The 24,165-nt window shown below is 43.3% G+C and overlaps 1 protein-coding gene across 1 annotated transcript; it reads left to right on the top strand.

The window, feature by feature from the left end:
- Positions 1-5,128: 5,128 nt before the first annotated feature.
- On the top strand, positions 5,129-18,424 carry gpr37b (G protein-coupled receptor 37b). Its single transcript, XM_085769280.1, has 2 exons — positions 5,129-6,435; positions 17,398-18,424. The coding sequence occupies exons 1-2, from the start codon at positions 5,368-5,370 to the stop codon at positions 18,214-18,216; spliced, it is 1,887 nt and encodes a 628-aa protein (XP_085625406.1). The 5' UTR covers positions 5,129-5,367; the 3' UTR covers positions 18,217-18,424.
- Positions 18,425-24,165: the final 5,741 nt, after the last annotated feature.

The raw sequence follows: 24,165 nt of genomic DNA, 5'->3' as shown, positions 1-24,165 counted from the left end.
CGTCCTGGGTGAGGGATCCCTCCTCTGTTGCTCCAAATTTCTCCCTGTTAAAAGGGTTTACCTGGGAGTTTTTCTTCAGTCGATGTGAGTGTCTAAGGGCAGAGGATGTATTTTCTTTGTAATTGTATGTATTTCCTGTTCTATTGTATTTATGTTTATTTTTGCTGTTATTTTTAAGGTGACCTTGGGTGTCGAGAAAGGTGCCAACAAATAAAATGTATTATTAATTTTCTTTTTTTTAAGTATCTGATTACGTAAGTATTTGGAGTACTTTTCTAATCTGGTGTGTTTCCTTGCAACTCTATAATACTCCATTAGATGGCAGCATTGGACTGTATTGGGCCACTTAGAGTCATGACTCCAGAAATCATCACTCATGAAGATATACTGACAGCACAGGAAGATAATGTAATCCATCATAAAGGGATGAGGCTTTAGTGAAATGCTCTCAGAACCACAGCCCACTGTGTTATACTGTAGCAGCAGAGCTAACCATGGTAATCTAATGAATATCGAACAGAGAAGTGGAAGTGCAGCTAGAAACAAAACTAAGTCTAAGAAATATGCCTGCAGTGTTAAAGTCTAAATAAATAAATAAAAACAGTTTAATGACGGTTAACAACTTAATTCAGCTCTTATATCCATAAAGACAGTTTCATGGCGACAGGGTCCTCAGGATTGCAGCCACACACTCTAACTGACTAATAAACATTTCCAAACCTCCTTTGATTTATACTGAAACATAACTTTAACAGAAAAAGCCACAGGGAGGGAGAGAGGTGTAAATAATTTAGGAAAATAAAAGTCTGAAAACTGTAAACTGGAGCTTCCTGCTGTTTAATCAGATTGAATCAAACTGAATGCTTCTATAATTCATTTGTGTCCTTGTTTATGTGTGTGTAGGTCTGTTTGGTTTAGCATGTGTGAATGCACAGGTCACAGGAGGCCTCTATCTGTCTCTGTGTATTTCCCCAGATTGGTTCATTCTCTCTCTGTCTGTCTTTGTGTGTGTGTCTGTGTGTATAATTTATTTTCCACACACCAAACATATAGTGAAGTCCATGAAATCTTCATGGTTGGAGCATGTTCTTCCTGCCGACCTTCCGCCCCACTAAACCCATGACTCTTCACCACTTGTGCCCTGCTGTGCATGTGTGTGCTGACTCTCTCTCTCTCTTAATGTGTGTAGCTGTACGCATGGTGTGTGCCCTTGATCTTCCTCTGTGTCTGAACGCTTGAGTGTTTCCATGCATGCGTACGTCGGCGAGAGAACCTCTCTTCTTTATCTCCACCCACACACGGCAACTAGCAAAGTCTCTCTGGACTACATGTACAATAGACATGATAATTACATGTGAAGTGTTGCCCTGTGCCTTCCAGCTGATTAAAATGGCACGGTGAGTTGCTGTGGTGGTGTTTTCAAGGTCAGATACGGAGTGTAATTTGAAGGATTTAACCTGTGAAGCCCGGGGGATGTTGGAATATTTACCGAGTGATTAACTTTGCCAGGATTTGCACAATCACAAAACACATTCTGATGTCGAAGGGAATAAAATCAAATGTTTCCATTAATTCAAGTATAACCATGCATGACTAGGCACTGCAAAGAGAAGTTACAGATGCGCAAAAGAGTGAATGAGACATCCCTCCTCTCCTTCAACAGCTGCTGAGAAACAGGCTTTTGCCTTTTAAGCAAACCAATACTGTTTATTATTGGACTTACTTTTGCCACGGGGATCATTACACTTTCACTGAATCCTAAATAGCCGAGCCGTTCGGTCGAACCTTCTTGGTGCTGCTTGTGTGCACAACTTTTTTCTTTCAAGCTGAATCAAGGTCAGATGAAGATATTGGCAGCAGCAACTCAAGTTATCCATCTTCAGTATTCTCCCCTGTGGTGAAACTTGGCTGTGTGGGAAGGAGTGGCATTTTTATGTGTGGGGAGAGTGTGTGTGTGTGTGTGTGTGTGTGTGTGTGTGTGTGTGTGTGTGTGTGTGTGTGTGTGTGTGTGTGTGTGTGTGTGTGTGTGTGTGTGTGTGTGTGTGTGTGTGTGTGTGTGTGTGTGTGTGTGTGTGTGTGTGTGTGGACTCCCCTGGTTGGAATTGGCTCCAGTCACCTATTTGATGTAGAAGGTCACCAGCTAGATGTCTGCTGTGTCTGCCAACTCACTCTCCTCCTGCTCAGACTCTCTCAGTACCTGCATATGGTTTTGGAAAACACACACACACACAAAATACACACTTAAATATGACTGCAAATATAGAAGAATCTGCATTTGTTTACAGCCATGTGCTTATGTTTGTTCAGTGCACAGAAGCACAGACATGCATCCATCTCTAAAATCTGTAAATGTGTGTAGTGTGATGTGTGAAGTCTTGTGTGTGTGAGTGTGTGTTCTGCCGTGGTTCAGACAAGAGTTTGTGGTCTGAGACTCAACAGTGTGAAAGGTCCACTTACAGTACTGAGAGCACTTAAGACATAATATACTCATTTCATTTACTCCTGAGAGTCTCTTGAATTATTGACTGACCGACTGGACGGACAGTACTTAGTCACAGGTTGTGGGTTGTGTGAGTGTGTTCATGTCTGAGTGTGTATTTAATCACACAAGCCCCAAACATATGGATGGTAAATTAGAGAAAACGTGAACATAAAGTGTTTTAGGAAGTTGTTGAGGCACCACATTCTGCTTTGTGGTATTGATTCTTAGTTTCTCTGAGCTCAGCTGCAGGGATGAACCCTTTTGTCAAGCAGTACTAAAGAACTTTCAGTTTTGGTTGAGTTTGGCGGCGCCTGTGGACCAAAGCGGTAGTGTTTTGCCTGAAGGAAGACTCCATTTCCCATGAACACTAGCGTGAAGCCCTGTAAATATCCTGCATTAAAATTAACAGAAGACATCAAAACTAAGTTTCTATTTCCAGTGGATCATTTCAAAGTGAAAACACAAACATAATCCATTGCTAAAGTGCTGTTTTGCCTGCTCCCTCCTTGTTGTGACTCGCAAAAGTGAAAGTGAAAGTAAAGTGAGAGCAGGGTTCCTACCATGCTCCTCAAAGCTGCTTAGTGCCAGAGAAAGAGATACAGACCCCCTCAGACCATGACAGAGGTGTCATTCAACTTGTTCTAAGTCAATGTATCATCACAAAAGTTATGAAAATATTTTATGAAGGTTGAAAAGTTACTTAGTGTTGGTTTAACAGTAGTGGAGAGCACTGTCTAATATATCTAAAAAAAATCTCCCACAAAGTGTTCAGTTGTGTTGAGATCTGGTGACTGTGAAGGATTGACTTCATTTTAATACTAATCAAACCATGTTGTGACCCCTCTTGCCCTGTGCATGGAGCATCCATCACCCATCCATCACCCTAGAAATGTTTTTCTCACAGGATCTCAGAGAAACTTTGTATTGATTTACATTGGAGCCAAGCAAAGTGAGCAAAAAGCCCCCGGCAGTATAACACCGCCCCTGCATCCCCTAACTGTACTGTAAGAGTCTGTGCTGTCCTCTCGGTGGACGCCACACCTGCATATGTAGGTCATCATGTGTGCCGTCGTCCACAATGTCCAACCCCATTTACTGACATCCTTCCCTTAGATCAAAATGCATTTGTCACTTCAGTTAGTGTTGGTATTGAAACACAGCTGAGGAGTCTCATCCTCTTCATTATCATACATGATTCCACTGAGCTTGATTGGACACTAACTGCTTAATTGTACTGCACAGTGCACCTGAGCAGAAGCATCTGTATTCATGATGTTCCTCCACTCTTTTATTCAGGTTTCCCCTATGATTCACACACGTCTCTCTCTCTCTGTCTCTCTCTGGAGTGTTTATAGAAGTGGTTCCTATATTCTGAGCTGCTCCACAGTATTTCCACATGTAATGCACAAAACTGGATATATGTACCTGTTTGGATATCACTGTACATTACTGTAGGTTGCTATATACTGAAAAAATATCAGAGGAATATACTAAAAAAGTGCACAGACTGAGGTCTCTACAGGCTGCAGTTATTAACACTATCTTATGTAATATCCACTAATAAATGTTCTTTCAGGGAAAACATCATGTCTGCACTTGTACTTCTTCCAAAATCGAGTCAGATATTGGTTTAACAGGCCTGTTGAGTCACTTCAAGAACCCACTTTATGGAAGAACAAGTTTTTATGGAGATGTGGTGCAGTTATTGATGAATGCTGCTATAGAATAAGCCGAAATCAATGTCCATATATCCTGTAGTCCTGCAGTTAGAGGATATCAATCCAGAAACATTGAAGATCACTCTCAGTACTGATGGTGATTGCAGCTCACTGAGGATGTTCAGGGGGAATGTGAATGAATCATGCTGAATCTGAAAAAAAAAAAAAAAAGTTAAAAGTTTTTTAAACAGGTAAAATATGTATGTTCATACATGAAGGAGCTTTTGTTTTTAGAATATTTGAAAGGGCTCCTGCTTAATTGTTATCCAATTGTGTGGCTATCACAGCGTCCCCTATGCGTAAAATTGAAAAACGGAGTAATGTATTTATTAGCACGTCTTGTCGGGCGTGGCTGGCTCGTCTGCCGTGGGGGCTGGAGCCGTGGTGTGCTCCGGGGGCTGCTGGATGCTCCGTGATGGATGGAGAGTGACAGATCGGGGTTAGCCGCCAGGGGAGTCCATTTTCTTTCAGCGCACGGTCCTTCCTCGAGGAGAAAAGCAGAGGAGGGATGGACGAGAAACAGAGACAGCGGCGACCGATTTCCACCCCTCCTCTTTCCCTCTCTGTCACACACACTCCCTCTCTCTCTCTCCCTCTCTCTCTACTCCAGTGCATCACAACCTACTGGGCTTTACCCGGACTGCACCGCATTGACGCTGCTTTTGCTGCTGCTGCTGCTGCTGCTGCCAGCCGACCCAACCCACTGAACTAACGCACCAACATACACACTTTTCAGATGCTACTACCAACAGCTGGAAACGGGATGCTGTGATTGCACATGTGTGTGTGTGTGAGAGAGAGGGAGACAGTGTGTGTTTGTGTGTGGATATGCAACAATTCCCTCTCTACCTCTCTTTGCTTCGGATCCGGACTCTGATTCGCCGTCCTGCTCGGTAATGTCAAGACTTTGGAAACGGGAGTGACCCGGGCCGGGAGGAGGCTTGGAGGCGATCGCATCTGCAACCTCGAGAATTTGGGATCTAACTTACAAGTCTGCAGAGCTCGCGCCATGAATGTAGCTGTGCACTTGCAACCGTGAGCCTCCCCACTGCGCTGCCTCCCTCCAACATGGGTGTTGACTGAATGGAGGAGTATCCCCGCGCCGCTACAAGAGGTATGAGGATGCACTTGTGAGGATTAAAACTGCGCTCACCGATTCCTTGGACCATGCGGGTTCTGCAGCCTAGGACGTTGTTTGTGTTCCTGGCCCATGCGCATGTGTTGTTATCTCTGAGATACAGTAATGGAGAGGTGCGAACTAAAGAGGACGGCAACACCAGCGCCTACTCCGGTGCCAGGACTTTCCATGGGTCACTGCGGGAGACTCATCAAAACAAAGCCAGGGACCGTGCGCTCTCGGCGGGATACGCCACAGGTGCGTCCGCGGCGGAGCTCCAGGCGCACGGGGCGATTACCCGAGGGACCATCAACTCCACTCACCCCTGGAAGAGGGTGATTGCGGGAGAAAGCAGGCGAGTTGGACACAGCAAACGTGACTTCAATAGGACTGTGATAGCCATGGAGGATCCCAACGCCGTCTCACATTGGGACCCGACGCGCCACCATAATAAGAGGATAAAGTTGAATGGCGGTCTCGGTAGTACGAGGACGCCGGCAGGTGGACGCTACAATGCGGCTAAGCCTTCTTCAATGGGCCGGGGAGACGCAGGAGGGGGGTCCGAGGAGGGGGACAGGCACAAGAGGGGCACAAAAGACGAGCAGAAGAAAGCGTGGAAGAGGGGGAGAAGCCGGCTGAACAAAAGCGCAGTGCTCTTGGCTCAACCCCACGCGTCGCCGTGGGAACCCATCCCCAAGCCGGCGGCCCTCACCTCCACCGACATGCCCTTTGACCTGTTCACCAGGAGGCCCGAGTTCTTCACTTTCAGGGAGGAGAACCCCTGGGACGCCACGCCGATCACCCCTCCCAGCTCGCAGGATTTCGGAGACGAGATCAAGAACCCCTTTTACCCCGTGACGAGCGAGACTTACGGCGCGTACGCGATCACGTGCGTGTCCGGGGTCATTTTCCTCGTGGGGATAGCGGGCAACATCGCCATCCTGTGCATCGTGTGCCAGAACTACTACATGAAGAGCATCTCCAACTCTCTGCTGGCTAATCTGGCCGTGTGGGATTTTGTGCTCATCTTCTTCTGCCTGCCCATGGTGGTTTTCCACGAGCTGACCAAGTCCTGGCTGCTGGGGGAGTTCACCTGCAAAGTGGTTCCCTACGTGGAGGTAAATCTCATCACTTCTCCTGTTTATTCTGCTCTGACTGTCTCATGCATAGTTATTTCATATCGTTGCTTGAATGATGCCTTGGAGCCATTTCCCCTCTGCTGGGATGTCAGATGGCAAATGGGCTCATTAACATATCACCCACCTTGTCTGGATGTGATCACACTTCTATAGTGACAGCAGACGTCATGGTTTGGACCTCGGGGCTGTATGAGCTCCGTCATGAGGCTTCACACCAGTCTTGCTTTTGTAAATTGACCTAAAGAGTTGTGTGTCAGCCCCAAAGCCCTAAAAGGCCTGACAGCACACAGACACAGACACAGCTATAGCATGTCACCTCAGCCAATAACAAGAGCACTCTGTTTGTCACTTGTACACCTGCTGCTGCTGCTGGAGAGAGAGGGGGGGGGGGGGGGCTCGCCTCGCCCTCAAGGCATGTAGAAGACACACACATGAATACACACCAGGATGTGAGGCGGTTTCACTCTATTCTATACAACACTCTCTTGTAGTGTGTTAAAGGTGCACAGATGCACACTGTGTCACTCCCCGTCTCTCCTTGTCATTGCTTCTCAGTTTGTCTTTCACACACCCATGTTCACCTGCAAAGGACGGATGCTAGACAGGTTGTTTACACCATGTGAATGCCTTGGCTTTGTGTGCTCACTGCAATTACGCCAGTGTCAGATTCACTCTAAGGCGTCTTTTGTGTAGAGCAGGGGTTTCCAGCTTCAGGGGGTCTTAAGCCATTGTCACAATCTGGCACAAGGAAATGCAAGGGCAGGAGACAACACGTATGATTTTACTGTAAAGGGCTCAACACAACCCAAATTAAAGAATAGAAGCCAGTGGTTGAAACTGAGAGAAATTAACTTGTAGGGTGGTGTCACCATGTGCAGTGCAGCAAAATGAAGAAGAGAAGAGGAAGAAAGAGAGAGAGAGAGAGAGAGAGAGAGAGAGAGAGAGAGAGAGAGAGAGAGAGAGAGAGAGAGAGACATTCCCCAGCTTAGCGAGCCACAACAGGTGACCAGAATTCAGCCTCCCACCCCTCCTGAGAGGACTCCAGACAGGGAGGGCTGTCACATAATGAAGTGGTAAAACGAGCGGGTCAGCAGTATGTTATTATCATCATATTCCTTTCATGATTTTCTATCATGATTTTCTTTTAAAACAGCATAAATAGCAAATAGCCAAGCTTTACTTGAAAACATATTTTCGAAAACATCACTTCAGACAAAAGTGATGACCAGTTTCGGGAGCAATGTTATTAAAGTAAATAACTTAAGTGTGGAATTATTTCAGAGATCCAAGACTAAGCAATCTCTTGGTTTTTGAGATGTGTGTGTATCATTCTCAGTTAAAGATGGCTGCCCCTGATAGTTCTGCCACAAATTAGATCACAAGTAGAGAAAAGTAAAAACAGCCCTACAGCCAACCAGTCAGCTCATGTTCACCTTTGACTGAGTAGATAGTCTTGGCAGCAGCCAAAGTTATAAAGCTGCAGGGGCACTGTCTGACTTGCATGCATACATTTATCTGCTGCAGACTCAAATCAATAACTGGAGTTGGTTCATATGGCACCATCCTCATTATGACTGAGTGTTATTGCACTCTTATGTGTGTGTTGGGAGCCCAACATGTGAGGTCCAGCAGCTTTGTGGGGACAAAATGTTGCATCACGCACATTGGGATGGCTCAGACTGGGTTGATTATAGTTAGAAGAGCCCATAGGGAATACATTATGTCAATGACAGAACCCCCAGGAGTATAGTAAAACAAGGAGTGTGTGTATGTGTGTGTGTGTGTGTGCGGACTTGTCTCGGAGCATTTACTACAGCATGAATATGCATTTTGCATCAAGACATGTTCACCAGAGTCTGTGTTTACTTTGATGTTTGTGTATCTGTGTGTGTGTGCGCATATGCATGTGTCAGGCCGTGAGTAATGCAGCCCAGGGCTCACGCTCTCCCTGTGGAACATTCAGTGAAACACACACACACACACACACACACACACACACACACACACACTCACCCCATGAAGTGACTTTATTCTTCACTTAACCCAAATTCAGTCAGTGGAGACATCAACATTTTGGCCTGAGATAACAACACATGCTTGGTTGCATATACACACAAGTCACGCACTTTCACGCACTTTCATGCAAACATGACGTGTGCATGCATAATCAGAAGTGGTGCACTGGTATAATGTCCACTGAAGATGGAGTCTCCCATGGTGATGCCTTCAGTAAACCTTGTATTATTCGGTGTTTAATAGAGTATGGGATTTTTGAAACCTCAAAGAGAAAGCAATTTCAGGTGTGAGATGTGAGCAAACACAGCAGGAAAATTGTAAGAGCGCTGCGCAAAATAAAATAAAGTGAGTCAAAGTCAGCCTGCATTATTTCAGATACACTCCTGTTTCATGCTGTTGTCACTGCAGACGGCCCCCCAGGCTGTGATGATGCACAGAGCAGCAAATTCAGGCAAAACTAATGGGCGATAATTGGCTTTTTGCACCTGGCAGTTGATTAGGATAAGTCTTGAAAGTAGGTTAAAATACGCACATAACCAGAGCAGTAAGCATTTTGTGAGCCAGAGGGGGGAATGAGTCATTTGTCAAGGTTCATTCAGAACTACGCTGCTGTAACTGCTGGGGTTTTAAAAAGTTTTTTCCTTTTTTTTGTCTTTTGTAGGGTTGTGACACAAAGAGATGCTTTCAAATAAGCAAGCACAGGATGGTGAACTCTAATAATAATTTTACGCACGTCTTTTTTCATGTGTTTTAAATCAACGGGTGCTTATTGGCAACATTTAATAATCTATTTCAAGATCACGATGCTGTCAGACATAATCTGACATTTATTTTGAAATTCTACACACGTATGCAGCAGCACGGTGACCACTCCCCCTAACAGACATGGCTGTTCACACTTTCTTTTAAATCTTTACAGCTAATTGTCAGTCATCACCATGGGATATAAATCTTGCGATTCCCTCAAGATGCATTGTCTCATTAGTGCTTTTATTGGCAATTCCACTAACAGCACCACAGTGTACCATGTTACCATGATTATGCTGCATAGTTTGAGCCATAGTAGTGTACATTTGTTAACAGTAAAAAAATATAATAGAGAACAAGCATTACTCAACTCTACACTGAAGGATTTCTGCATGCATCCCTTCAGTTTGTGTGTCTCATTTCTACACCACTGCGCTGTACAATACCCTGTAGTCAGAAGCTGTAGGCTGTCTTTGCTATGGTACAGTGGGCTTTGGCTGGCAGGGAGAGAGAAACAGACTATTGAAGCAGAGGCTGAGGAAAGTGACAGAGCGATGGATTCGTAGAAAAGGAGAGAGAGAGAGAGAAAGAAAGAGAGAGAGAGGAGAAGGAGAAGAGAAGGAGAAAGAGGCACCGGGCTGCATGGAGCCACAGAGGGCCAGAGGAATGTATTGTGTTGAAATTGGTGGTAAAGGCAGCACATACATCAGCTTGACAGATTCACATTCACTGCTCCAATTCGCACATGCACACAGACACACACACACATACACACTTTGAAGTAACATAATCAGAATTACAAAATTCAGTTTCTCTGCAGTATTGTGCAACATCCAGGAAATATAAGACTATTTCACACATGCAGGAGAGCTCACGTGCTCAGTATCTAGTCTGCAACACCTCTACTGTCACCTGATATAATCACAATGACTAAACTTTTATTAGCAGGCAGTGGAGATGTCCACCTCCTTCTTATACTAGGAAAGCCAGTAAAAATAGGTGCAGTCTCTCGCTGTATATCCAGTTATACATCCATAGACAGTTTGCCTATTTATCTAGCTAACTATCTAGCCAGCACACGCACACGCACACACACACAAAGTCAGTAGGGTGTGCTGATCTTCCAGATGGGTGGGATGGCCTTCTCTCCACTGATCACTGCCCACGGCTGTTCTCCTTCTCTCTTTCTCTCTCTCTCTGCATCAGCTATCTGTGATTAGAAGCAAGCCTCAGGGGGAAGACACACACACATACACACACACACACGATCTGAAAGCACCCTGGCACACACACACACATTCAGCTGAGCTCATACACTGAGTGAGTGCACACATACAGTTACCATATATAGACACATAAACACGAGTTCAACACACACTAGGTCTCGTGCCCTCTGCGTTCTCGGGCCGTCTATTAGGCACGCGAATGATCGTTAATTGGAAGATATGTAAATTATTCAGGGTATATAATTAGTAGCTCTACATAATGCATGATGGTGAGTCTATGCAGTCAGCTCTTTGTCCGTGGATGAGTAGATAGTATGTTTTGTATGATGAGACAAGACCACACAACAACACGAAGCAGGGATTAGGCGTGCTGTTGGATGCAATTAGCCAAATTGGTAATTATCCATGTAAATATGAAATATTCATCGGCTGATTAGGTGTGTTGGTGAAAATGAAAAAAAAGAACAGTGTCTCACTTTCATATCAATGCAGACTGAGCCAGCATGTTGCCAGCTTTTTATAGAAAAGCTATTGCATTTCTTGTGTTGCCACCAACATAACACTGCTGGGCAGGAGTCAATGACCTGGAATAAGACTTTCTAGCAGCCACTGTGCACTGAGAGCTGAATGAATTTTTTATTGTCCGGGGGAAATCTGCCACAGGTCAGGATATAATTTAATGGAGGGAGAATTTATTGTCTGGAATTAACTGCCTCAGACACACTGTAAAGCCTGATGCAGAAAGCAACAGAACAGAGGATACTGTCCTGTATTGATTGTTGCTATGAATTAAATTAAAGAAGAAAAAAGAGCAAGAGGGAATGTGGTGTGAGTGCTATTCATGAATTCTATGGCTGGAGTTATTTATGCCTGAGATTAGAATAGAATAAAATAGAACCACGTTGTCTTGGTTCACAGCAGACAATATTGGCACAAAGTCTGAGCTGCTCAGAGGCTGAACTACGCTACGGAGGCTCATGGGATTTCTTGGTTTCTCTCATCAATCAAGGAATCATCAAATACACAATCCAACAACTCCAAAACGCTCTAGTGGACAAGTTGTGACCTGCACATTCACCACGCTATGAGATAATAACGGGACGTTACGAGACAGAGTTGTTTTCGAGGTAAATTCATGCAAAACCGCTGATGCGCGTTGCCGTTGGGGGCATTTGCCTCGAAAACAACTCTGTCTCGTAATGTTCCGTTATTATTTCATAGTGTGGTGAACGTGCAGGTCACAACTTGTCCACGAGAGCGTTTGAGTTGTTGGGTTGTGTATTTGATGAGCTTGATGAGGGAAACCAAGAAATCCCATGAGCCTCCGTAGCGTAGCTCTAAGCAGCTCTGCTCCGCCGTTCTAAAAATAGCTTGCACCGACAATTAAAGATTACGAACCTAGTCTTAAAACTATAGGGATTACAGCAATCGGCCAATTTGCCAAAAATGTTGAACTATCCCTTTAAGAGGTACAGGTTTCCAGCCTTTGTGCCATGCTAAGCTAAGCTAAACTAACAGACTGCAGCATAATTTCTACCAGACTTACCAATCTTTTCATCATTTTCAACTATCTGCCAAAATGCTTCAAGTGTTCAGAAAGCAAAAGGAAACTGATGCCATGACAACTGTCTCGCCAAACTCCATCTGCTGCTTCTAAACACCCACAAAAATGTGGTCATGGAAGCTTTGAATCACATTTTGTGGTCATCACAAGTTTGGACAAACCTAAAACCATCTCCATCAACTGAGTGAGGAGCTGGATGTGGTTAAAACGCTTGAGAGAGACTGAAACTAAGTGTGAACAAATGATCAGTGGTGAGGTTACACCAAGACATGTCAGAAGAGGAGAAAATTCTGCATACAGATAGAAAGCAGAAAACTGGAGGCATTCACAGATCACAGGTTTTCACAAGCACTATTTTCACAGTGTCTTAGTGTAACCTCATCACTGATTCACACTGTCTCCTTTTAGATCTTTTTTTATTCATGCACAAATCGGAATTTCTCATTATTTACAACTACAAACTTAAGAATTATTTGTGAACATCACTGTACAAGCTTAAGATCTTCTTGACCCTCATTTGAGCCTGTAGCTGTGGCCTTTTAAAGTTCAATGCTGTAACATCATCAGAGAAGAATCTCTACCCACCCACAAGGATGGACTCAGCCAGTGTGTCTGCAACAACCCCACACACAGACACACACTCTTGTCTATACACAAACCCGCAATAAGATACAGATCTTAATAATTCTGCATAAATGCGGACATGCACATACACACACGCTGCTTCACATATGGGTGTGCGTGCTGACCCACAGTTCCTTCTCTATAGCAGACACACACATCGCAGCTGTGAGACGGATGGTGGCTGTCAGTGACAGGGTCTCTGGTTAGAGTTATGGTCTGCCGGAGCCTGCACTGGGTCACACACTCAACCTGGAAAAAGGACTGCAGCTAAAATAACCCTTTGTCTTCCTGGCTCATTACTATGAGACAGTATGTGTAGGTGTGTGTTGTTGTGTCTGCACATTAGCCCATTCATCACCAGATAACACCTATTATCCCTGACAGTGGCTGTCGTCACACAGCGGCCACACAAGCTCCACCAGCGTTTGTTAAGACCCAATTAATAACACAAGGCCTTTGTGCCACCAGCTCACAAGACCTTTAATCAAGAAGTTAATGGGCCGTTATTAAAAACAGCACTGGGGGAAAATGTCTTTCTCACCTGCTGTGCACAGAGATGACCAGAACCTGGAAGCATGTGTTGAGGATGAAAGGCCTGTTTTTTCCCTTTCTTCTTCTCCGAGCCCTTGAAATCCAAGGTTGAGACGACACAAACGACATGAAGTGGAAAAACGGCACTGAGCGACTTTACAAGTTGTATATAGTCGATTCATGACGAGTGTTTTTGAAATTTTACATGATAACTTAACAAGGTCAATGGGAATATTTGTAATAAATATCAGTCTCAATTTATAGATAATTCACAAAGTGGTATATTAAAGGACCATGTTGACATTTATGAAATTGTATTCACTTTCTTGCAGAAAGTTAGATAAGAAGATCAATACCACTTTCATGTCTCTACCAAAAATATACTGCCACAACCATCAGCTGGCTATGTTAACTTAGCTTAGCATAAAAACTAAAAGCAAGAAAAATGCTAGTTTGATAAGTCAGCGCATTTTGTATCAATATAACATTTCGTGGTTATACATACATATACTTACAGTGCTAAACCACAGCCAGGTTTGCTGTTTACCCTCCACCAAGCTAGGAATTTTATTGGTCCTTTTATCGTACAGTAAGGGAGATATGGAAACCTCAAAAAGGAGTGAACTATTATCTGTTTTTTTCCCACATTATTACATTACTGTGTTAAATAAGTAATACGATTTAAAGGATAATATTTTAGAGGCAGTATTTCCAGCCCCCAGGCCAGCAGGCCTGTTATCTCTCCAGCAGGTAAAGTGAACATGACAGGGTCAAGGCTGCTGTTTGGAGGAAATGCCACATTAACATTGTTAATCATTCTGAACAAGTCATGGCTTATTTCTCCCTTCCTGTCACATTGGGCTGTCTCTGTCTCACTGATGTGGTCCCCTGCTATTGTTCTCCACTTGCTCCGTCAGTTCTCTCTCTCTTTCTCTCATTCTGAGTTTCTCCCACTCGCTCGTTACTTTCTTCTTCCTCCTTTTCCATTCTCCTTCTCCTGTCCATGTTTCTCGTCGCCTCATCTGCATAACCCCCTCTTCCACAAACACACACAAAGACCTTCATCGCAACACCAGGCCCTGACTCTTGCACTCTCTCTCTCTCTCATCTCCCCTCCAGTACAAAGCTATGCTTGTTCGCCCTGCCCTTGCTCCCTGCCCTGACACGCTGATCAAAGCTGGGTTTCCTGGTCCTCCATGACAGCCTTTAAAGCCATTCCAACCCTGTTGTTCAAGGCATGAAATATTCACCATGTGCAAGCACCTGTCCATGTGTACCGAGGGCTTATGTGTGTTCGCATGCAGCCATCACATAGGGGAATAAAGGTGTGCATGGAGAAGAAAGTGGGTCACACATAAGAGCCTGATATGATGCTTCTTTAACTATTAAAACAAAGGGACATTGGGGCCAATCTACATGGGAAAAATAAGGTATTTTTAACTCTTCAGATTTGCTATACAAAGGCAGATCTGTCTGATCCAGCATCTGTCAAACACACCCAGTTGATCTGCTAAAATATATCCCTAACAATGCAGCATTACTGTCTTTTAAACCGTGCAGTGGGATAGAGAGATTAATAGCAGACAGCAGTTTCAGTGAATGGCATCCACACTGACAGATGAGTCAGAGAGTGAAGTGAGCAGAGTTGCTCTGGGTTTATTTCAGCAACATGTTGCAGATGAAAGGTGCTTTTCATTTTTTTCTTGTTTTTGATTTGTTCATACTGGAGCCAAGAAGAGGCTGTCAAAATGCTGTTTAAACTTTAGAGCCATAACAGCTACTAGAGACTCACTCTCATCTTCTCAGGGATACTACACAAAACACACTACACAGCAATCAAATGCAATTACTATGGGGATATCATATTAGCATATAATACTGTTCTTAGACTGTTAGCATTAAATAGAAAATGATCAGGTCCAAAAAATATAATTAGGGATGTAGGGATGGGGATTGATAACATTTAATTGAATCTGAATCCAGTTCAGAATCCACTTATCAAATCCAAATCCTCTGGAAACCATTGTTAAATCTCATTTGTTCAGTGGATAATGGAGATATTTGTTCATTTAGTAGTACATACAGTAGTGTCTATTTTGTCCAGCACAGTAACACAACTCATTTAAACTTCTTCTGTTGATTCCAATGGGTCATTTTAATTGATTTAGCTCCTCACTGGGAATATGCTGAAGTTAAAACGACACAGTGTAAATGATAGAATAATATTAATTCTCCCCTGTTATTCAGTGGATATAAATTAATTAATCAGCATGTACAGTGTACTTAATGTCAAGTAAAAGTGAAGTTGTTGACCGATCTCAGGTCACAACAGTTTCCAATACCTTTCCTTCTGCAATGTGCATAAGATTCTTTTTAACCAGTCCAGTCAAAACACAAGCAAATCCCGTCCCTGCAACTTTACATGAGCATGACTGACTTTTCTGAGCGTTTTATAATTTACTTTCCCCTCTGTTGTATATACCAGTAAACAACACCTGTAGACATTGAAGAAAATAAGCTTATCCCAAGACAGCTGCACAGTTTGATTTTTGGTGTCTGGCTTTCCAAACATCTGTAACTAACTGCAAGATGACAACATCTGCCAAGACCACTCAAATTTAGACACCTGCCTAAACCCCCCCAACACATAAATCTACCCAGCTTGAATAAACCACTCATAAATATCATAATACCGTTCATGAATGGCTTAAATCAATTCTACAACGCTCTGAAAAAAATGCTTCACTTAACTGCCTAATGAATAATGACTGTTAAGCTCTTACTACATTTCAAAACAATTCATTACAATTGTAAGTTACAAGATTGTGGCGTGACGGCAGATAATAAACCCTCCCCGTGCAAAACGAAGTCACATTGATCACAGACAGAGAGCTGGAGTCTGAGAGCAGTTTGTCTACCCCACTAACCCCTCACTGTTCCACGTGGTCGCCCTTCATTAGCCTACTTATGACCTCCTTGTGTGTTAGAGGGTCAGATTGTCTGTGTGTGTGTATGTGTGTGTGTCAGACCTCAACCACCAGAACATCTTGCAGTGTGTGTACATCTATATCTGTCCAGGAAGTATGTGTTTGAGCACTAAAGCCGTGGCTCACTGGGGCCATCTGGGAAGCTGGCTGTTGTAATTAAATCTGATATGAAGGGAGGAATCGTGGGAGGAAAGTGAGGAGGAGTGAGCAGAGGGGAACGGAGGGGAACGGAGGGTGAGGAGAGGAGGAGAAAAAATAGAGGAGAGGATAAGAAAAAAAAAAGTGAGAGACAGAGAGGGGCAAGGTGAGACAGGATGGAGGATGGATGGGGATGATCGGTGGCAGATTTGGTTCTGGAGGCAAAAGCATGGAAGAAACTGGTTCATATAAGGACACAAGTGCACACAACACACGCACACACTCTCTCTCTCTCTCCAGCTGCAGAGGCATATTCTGCAGGATGCCCACTCTGCCAAAAATGACTGTTAATCCAACAGATGCTTTCTCATGCTGAGGAAATGTGTGTGCTCGTTGACAATTTGCAGAGTTTATATATCGAGAATGTGGACGCGATGCCAGGTAATTAGCCGCTACACCAAGGTTTGAGTGAGACATTAACAGCAAACCAGAGGAATGTTTAGGAATTCAGTTAATTAGTAAAAGTGTCATTGAATAGACTAGAGGGTGTGAAAATACATATGAATTAGTGAATGCAGTGATGACAGCATTTAATCCACCACTTCAGTCGCAACGTGCTACACATACACTCTCAGGAAGGCTACAGTGTTGATAGCAGCTTATATTCATTGTGCTCCTATTGCTCCATTGCTTGTAATTACACCAGTGTCACAGGCACCTAAAGGCCAACGTGATTACTGTGCGCCCTGTTCTTCATTTGTATGGTGGTGGCTGACTTGTCAATGTTAGACATTTTATTACACTGGAAATAATTGTGTCAGTTCTTATTATTAAGACCAGAGACCTGATAACCCCGACTAGAATTCAGAAACATGCAGCATCGCTATTACCTATGTGTCAGTAGAAGTGATTACAGATTCTCAGTGGTACAAGGCTCCGGTTTGCTCGCTCTCACCCCTACAGCTTTCTGCATAATGTTAAACCCTCTATGATGTTATGAGGGAGTCTGTCTTTAAAGAGCCCTTGCAAGCTACTGAGACAAATGGCCGTACAGTCATCGTGGTCAGCGACTTTAATCCTGATAAATGAATTCTGCTTGTGTCTTCAGGTGGCGTCTCTGGGTGTGACCACCTTCACCCTGTGCGCCCTGTGCATCGACCGCTTCCGTGCAGCCACCAACGTCCAGATGTACTACGAGATGATCGAGAACTGCACGTCCACAACCGCCAAGCTGGCCGTCATCTGGATCGGCGCCCTCCTCCTGGCGCTCCCAGAGCTCCTCATTCGACAGCTGGTGGCCGAGGACACGGGAATGCCCGACGAGCCTCCCGTGGAGCGCTGCATCATCCGGATATCCACCTCGCTCCCCGACATGCTCTACGTGCTGGGCCTGACCTACGAAGGCGCTCGGCTGTGGTGGTGCTTCGGCTGCTACTTCTGCCTGCCCACCCTCTTCACCATCGGCTGCTCGTTGGTAACGGCGCGCAAGATCCGGCGCGCGGAGCAGGCCAGCGTGCGCAGCAACAAGAAGCAGATCCGGCTGGAGAGCCAGATGAACTGCACCGTTGTGGCGCTGGCGATCGTCTACGGTGCGTGCGTGGTGCCCGAGAACATCTGCAACATAGTGTCTGCGTACATGGCGGCCGGTGTCCCCGAACACACCATGTCCGTCCTGCATCTGCTCTCTCAGCTGCTGCTCTTCTGTCGGGCCGCCGTGACGCCGGCGCTGCTGCTTCTCCTGTGCCGCCCGCTGGGCAGGGCCTTCTTAGACTGCTGCTGTTGCTGCTGCTGCTGTAACCACGCGCCCTCCTCGGCCACGGCCAGCGACGATAACGAACACGAGTGCACCACCGAGCTGGAGCTGTCGCCGTTCAGCACCATCCGCAGGGAGCTGAGTAACTACACACCTGCCGGCTCCAACTGCTAAACTGACATTCCTCATTAGGGGGTGGAGAGTCCACTAGCCTGCTATCTGCCTGTGGCTAGTAGTTCTCACACTTGGCTAGAGGACATCTGCCTTACCTTCGTCTGGTCACGTTTTTAAATGGGTGCATGCAGGGAGTTGGACACTGAATAATCACGTTCAGCCAGTGTCCTATGTCCTACACTTTCAGTCCTTACAATAACACCTTTACAGTAACACTTATTTCCCAGGAAAGCTAACAAAAAGCAAAATCGTCTTTTCCCTCACGCCCTGGGGTGCTCTTAAAACAGGGTCACTACATATTTTTAGCAGTCCTGCCTGAAACCTTACAAACCTCCCTTGTGTAGACCTTGTATGCCTAAATATATTTGGACAGTTGGGGTGGTCTCTTAACCGGTCTGATGTCTGATTCCTCACATGAGGTTCTGAATCAAGTTAATGTCTTTTAATTAACCTGATTTCTGAAACTAAGCAGAAAATACTGCTGGCCTCCTGCTTTTAGAGGCAGGCCAAGCTAATGATATTTATACTGTACAACCCATAAATGATACAGAATGTCACAATAACTTCTCTTTAAATTAAGAAAACAGTTTGTGATCATAAATTTGTTTGGCCACCATGAATAATATGTACGTATGGGAAATGCTGCTGCAAATCTGAGGGGAGAAATAATCAATGCCAATCACCTTTCAGGTGTGTCACTGGTGAAATTATGGGGACTAAGCTAATTAATCAAAGCAACAGCTTCCATTAATTTAAACACAGCATTCATCCACTGGGCTGACACTGCCTATAGATGTACAGGACTGGGTTTACAGACTACATCAGCTGCCATGTGCAGTTCATATAATGGTGCACACATGGGAACAAGGCTTCTGATAATTAAACTAGCACAGAGCGTCTCAGCATTAATGGAGGTTTGAAAAGAGGATAACAGAGAGACGACACGTTGCTTCGGGGAATCCAAATGTACACAACACTTAAGACTGTATAATGAAAAAATATCCAGTTGACTCAAACATAACTGGGCTGGTCTCAGAGAACAACAACGACACGGACTGGAGTGGGATTAAATGGTTTGGAATGGACTAATTGAAATCACATTAGAGTTGAATGAAGCGAAATGGAGTCAGATGAAACACTAAAGATTCAATTGAATGAAGTGAATATGAATAGAGTGGAAAGTGATGGAACCTAACACCGTAGAATATAATCGAAAAGGGGACGGACTGAGCGTGAACTGGACTGAAAATGAATATCTGCACTACACTGTTGTATCATGTTACGCCTTACACTTTGGGCTGTATATATACTGTACACTTTCTTTGGTGCTCTTATGATGAATGCGCTGTAAACAACAAATCCATTGGTTTCGACTTAGAATCACAAGTAATTGTGCTGGGGACTGTTTCTGGTCAAGAAGACAGATCACAGTGATCTCCCACTGTGGGAAACACCAACAACAGACAAGTAAAAGAAGAAGAGGAGGAAAAAAATCAATGTAGCCACAGAGAGATAGTCTGAATCTTTGAGTATAAACACTGGTTATACAAAGAATGACAGTTGTACGACAAATACACTACAAGTCGGGTGGCACTCTGTTTTATATTACAGTAATTACTTAGTGTTTAATAGATCACTGGCAACGACAGATAAATAAAAGTAATTAACATTGGAGAGTTGTAATTTAATAGATGAAATAATTAACAAGGATCTGCATTGGTACAGAAATATAATTAACTGCAGTCATTCCTGTTATGTAACATATGGACAATGATACCAGATTATAACGTTTACTTTTTTACAAAACAGTGACAACACTGCAAAATGCCACTGTAAATATAGCAGCTACTGGACTGTATATATAAGTATATGTATATGTATATGTATATGTATATGTGTACCAAAAGTAACTGTAATACAAAATTGACTTTCATTTTTGTTATTTATTTATTCATGATTCTTGAATTTTAAAAGAAAGAGCTACCACAACTACAGTATGTAAATCAAACAAAGGAAAGGCCATTATAGGCCAGTTTTAGTTTAGCAACTGTGGCCTATTGGTCACAGCTGCTCTGTCAGGTTAAGGGTTTCTCCATGTTCCCAAAGTGCTGTCGTGAGCAGGCAGCTCAGTTTAAAGTAAATACTTACCATAGAGTTATCTAACCAAAAATCTGAGATCACAAGCTTATTGCAGTTTGTTTATCTGCCCTACCGTGAGCTGCAAACATTAGCATGTCAACCTAACTGCTGAGCTACCTACGGTAGTAACCACACCTTCTTTAAAGACATACAGGTTAAGTAAAAAGGACGGTTCTCTACTACACAGTGTCTAATATTTCTGCACAGTGTGGAACCTGATCCGGGATGATATGAGAATTAAGGGAAATGTTAGCAGCTCTGTTCCCCTCTTCTGGTAAGTGTATACAGCAGGATCTCCAGTCATTGCCAGCTGAGATAGTGTTACACTAGTGATATAGTGATTATTTGCCAGACTCATCCATTTTTCTAAGTGTTCAACATGAAAATATGCTCTTCAAAAATACTAATATCTACTGTATGTAAGCAGATGACACCATTATGCCCCAACAAAATAATAGTCTGATGACTCATTCTTTATGTTCCTATCATAATATAATACAGTATGTTTCACCTTGACCTTTAGCCTCCGTCTTTCTATATGATGTCTAAACCAATGTCATGCACATTAAACAGGGCTCTTGTTTTCAAATGAGTCTACTAATGTTACCTTAGCTAGCTAGCCACCATTACCGTAATGGAAAACTCCACTGGTGTGCCAACAGGAAAAACTATTGACCTCTAATAATCCTTGCAGTTTTATTACTTGGGTTTTTAAGGAGAACCAATGAAATGTTTTTCACAGTGTAAAAATTTACAAGTGTATTGTACTGTAAATCTGTTTTCTTAATCCTACTCATCAGACCTGGGTTAAAACACAGTTCAAACCACTATGTCTTAGCACAATGGTAAGTAATTAAATAATAATTCAAAGAAAAAGTAATTGAAGTCCTATCGAAAACAGAAAACCCTAAACACTTGGTACAATTGGGTTTTATGGCAAAAGTTAAGAAAATTAGCAAAATAAATGACCCTTTAATGTGTTAGTGTGATAAACTCATTAAGAAAATTGGAGAAAACTGAGATGACGTGGTGGTGAACTCTGTGATGACCCAGGTGTGATGTTCACTGGTATACTGTATATTGCGATGAATCTTTTACGTATGATTCTGCACTGCCAAACACCTTCTCTTTGTCTGTCTCTCGTGCTCTTGTGGTAGTAGCACACTATTTCTGGGTGTCTCTCTCAGCGTGGAGGTCAGTTTGCTCTCAGCTTCATCAACACAGGGAGATGAGCATCATAAATCATAAAAGGCCAGTCTCACTCAAAACATACGTGTTCTCTCACTATAAAGAGAATCTCTGGAAAAAGGATCTGGGGTTTTTTGATGTTGCTTTTTTTTTCCTGCAGCCCCTTCAGCTCTAATGAACTCCAGTTTATGAGCTCTAAGAAATCCAGGTGGATGCAGCCTCTGGTCGGTGCTGCCTGCGGTTCTTCATGTTAATAGAGGAAATGGACAACAACACAGCAGCTCTGCAACACAATCGCCTGCAGCCTGTTTGACAACTCTTTTTATTGCCATCTCTATCAGGCTATTGTGGACCAACGTGTAAACCTGTCCAGGGATTGTTTATATGACCTTGCACAAGCTGATACTTTCTCTATTAAATCACTTGGATTGTTTCTTTCCTTCTTTCTTTTTTTTGATGGGACTTGTGTGTAAACTGACCTCCTTGACTCTAATTATCTTTTTTCTGCATATTTCTGGAAGTATAGCTCATTCTAAATGGCTCCGTGTGTTAGTAACGTGGTTCAAACTATTGATGAAGTGATTCTTGTAAATCAGTCAGTGAGACGTTTATTCTGAACTTTGTGAGTATCCTCTTCACTCTGAGCAAAATGTGTCTGTATTTGATACCTGAAAATGTTAAGCACACGGCCACTATTGTCTCTAAGTCTAGTCACTGGTTTCTAAATAGCTTTTTATATAGCCAAAAACCGTCCCTTTGTTTATCAAAGAACTTTATCTTGAAAACTGTATATTAAAATCCTAAATGTACAATAACTGTTGTGTCGATGTATTGTGTGTATTAACTACTTTTGATCTACCAAAGCAAAGTTGAGTGGTGATATTTAATCTTTTATTACTTCACATGATTTTTTTAATCCAATGAATGTATCATGTATTCAAAGCAAAGTCATAATCCAGCCTTTTGCCTCTGTGCCAAAGGGTTGTTGAATATTGAATGTAACTACAGCTAAAAGGGTTACGCCACACACTGTATTTAATGTTGTGCTCCTCCAAAAAACTGGGAGACTTTAACGCCAGATTTAAAAAGAAGAGACAACAGTGACGCAGCAGAGATTCTGACAATATGGGTCAAACCCCAGAGTCACTGCATATTAAAATTTCCATAACGCAACGTAATTCATATGACTTTGGCTGCCTGGTAAATCCCCATGTCTGACAAACTTCACACCTCCTCACTGAAGTGATGTCAAGTGTCCCTTTAAGCACATATTTTGAATTTTTCCATTCTTCATTAAGAAGATTAAGGTAAGAGCACACAACACACAGAACACAACATACTGAATTTGTAGTCTATAATATTTTGGTTATCTTACTTCCTTTCAAAAAGGAAAGGGAGGTTTTCTTTTAAAACTCTAAAGTCTTTTCCTCCCTGGGAGTAAGTCTCCTCAGTCCTCATGTCCTGATTCTTGTAACATCCCCCTGCTACGGCTGCCGCTGTACCAAAGCAAAAAAAAGTATCTTAATTTTTCTTCCTGTTCATATTTCAGAGGACCTCTTAAAATATTCATCAGCGATGTATCACTGTTCTCTGCTCTCCCAACACATCCTACACACCCCTCTTTCTTCCTCCTCTCTGTTGCCTTCCCTTTGTCTCTTGCATCCAAAGTGTTATACAACGATGACGACAGCGGCCGACGTCCTGGGTCTGTGTTTGCGATAAGGACTCAGAACAGAACTGTTTATACCTCCTGTAACAGAATTAGCTGTCGTGCTGGAACACTGAGCAGACGCCAGGAAACCAGAAAGCACCAAAGACGTCTTGCTCGCCCCCACCCAAGAGGACGCCGCTCACTCCCACTTGTTTTGAGGAGGTGGTCTCTCTCATTTGTTCTGTACATCTTATGCACATCAAGAGAGGAAACTGAAGGTTACAGATGAAATGAGAGTGGGAGAGAAACAGACCTGGAGAAATAAGGCACTTTTGACTCAGGTCTTGTTACTTTTACCAAGATTAAAGAAAGTAAAGACATTCGCTTTTACAAATCTGAGTGAAACATGTCAAAGCAGATCTAAATGTGTTATACTTGAGAAACACCCAGAGAGATTCAATTGTTCACACACAAATGGATAAAAAAAGGGAACATCAAGCACTTTTAACATTATTTCAAAAGTCTAAAATGCATTTGGGAAGTCTGATTCTCAGTCTATTATTGCCCAATCAACTGCTCATTTTGCACTTTGAATCAAACCCACTGACTAAGTGTCATTTATCTCTCAGACAGAGAATAAGGAAGCCCAATTATGAAGCGTCTGATGAAACTGAGGAATTGTACACTTTGAAAATGCACCACAGTTCAGGCTTTTATCTGTTGTCGGTCCTATCTCCTCCCTCTGTCACAGAAGAAACGTTTGTGTGTGTGTTACAATCATCTTGTCCCAGAAAAAGCTGATAGGCGATGTGCCACTCATTTTGGTAATTTCCCCAAAACTGCTGGCCTCCTGCCAGTGCACTCGCTCACACTCAATCAGCCTCAATCAGCAACATACTTGCAAAAAGTGTCTGCAGCCCCATCTGTGTGTGTGTCTCTATGTGTGTGTGTATGTTTATCTGTCTTTTTGT

Source organism: Trachurus japonicus, chromosome 23 (assembly GCF_045865225.1).
Source record: "Trachurus japonicus isolate A0001 chromosome 23, Traja_1.0".
In the NCBI taxonomy this organism is placed as follows: Eukaryota; Metazoa; Chordata; class Actinopteri; order Carangiformes; family Carangidae; genus Trachurus; species Trachurus japonicus.
The sequence above is the reverse complement of the archived record's forward strand: the minus strand, read 5'-3'. Positions and strand labels throughout refer to the sequence as shown.

Coding starts and splice junctions, on each gene's coding strand:
- gpr37b (XM_085769280.1), top strand. CDS start 5,368: ATGCGGGTTCTGCAGCCTAGGACGTTGTTTGTGTTCCTGGCCCATGCG. Junction 6,436..17,397: donor AAGTGGTTCCCTACGTGGAG/GTAAATCTCATC, acceptor TTGTGTCTTCAG/GTGGCGTCTCTGGGTGTGAC.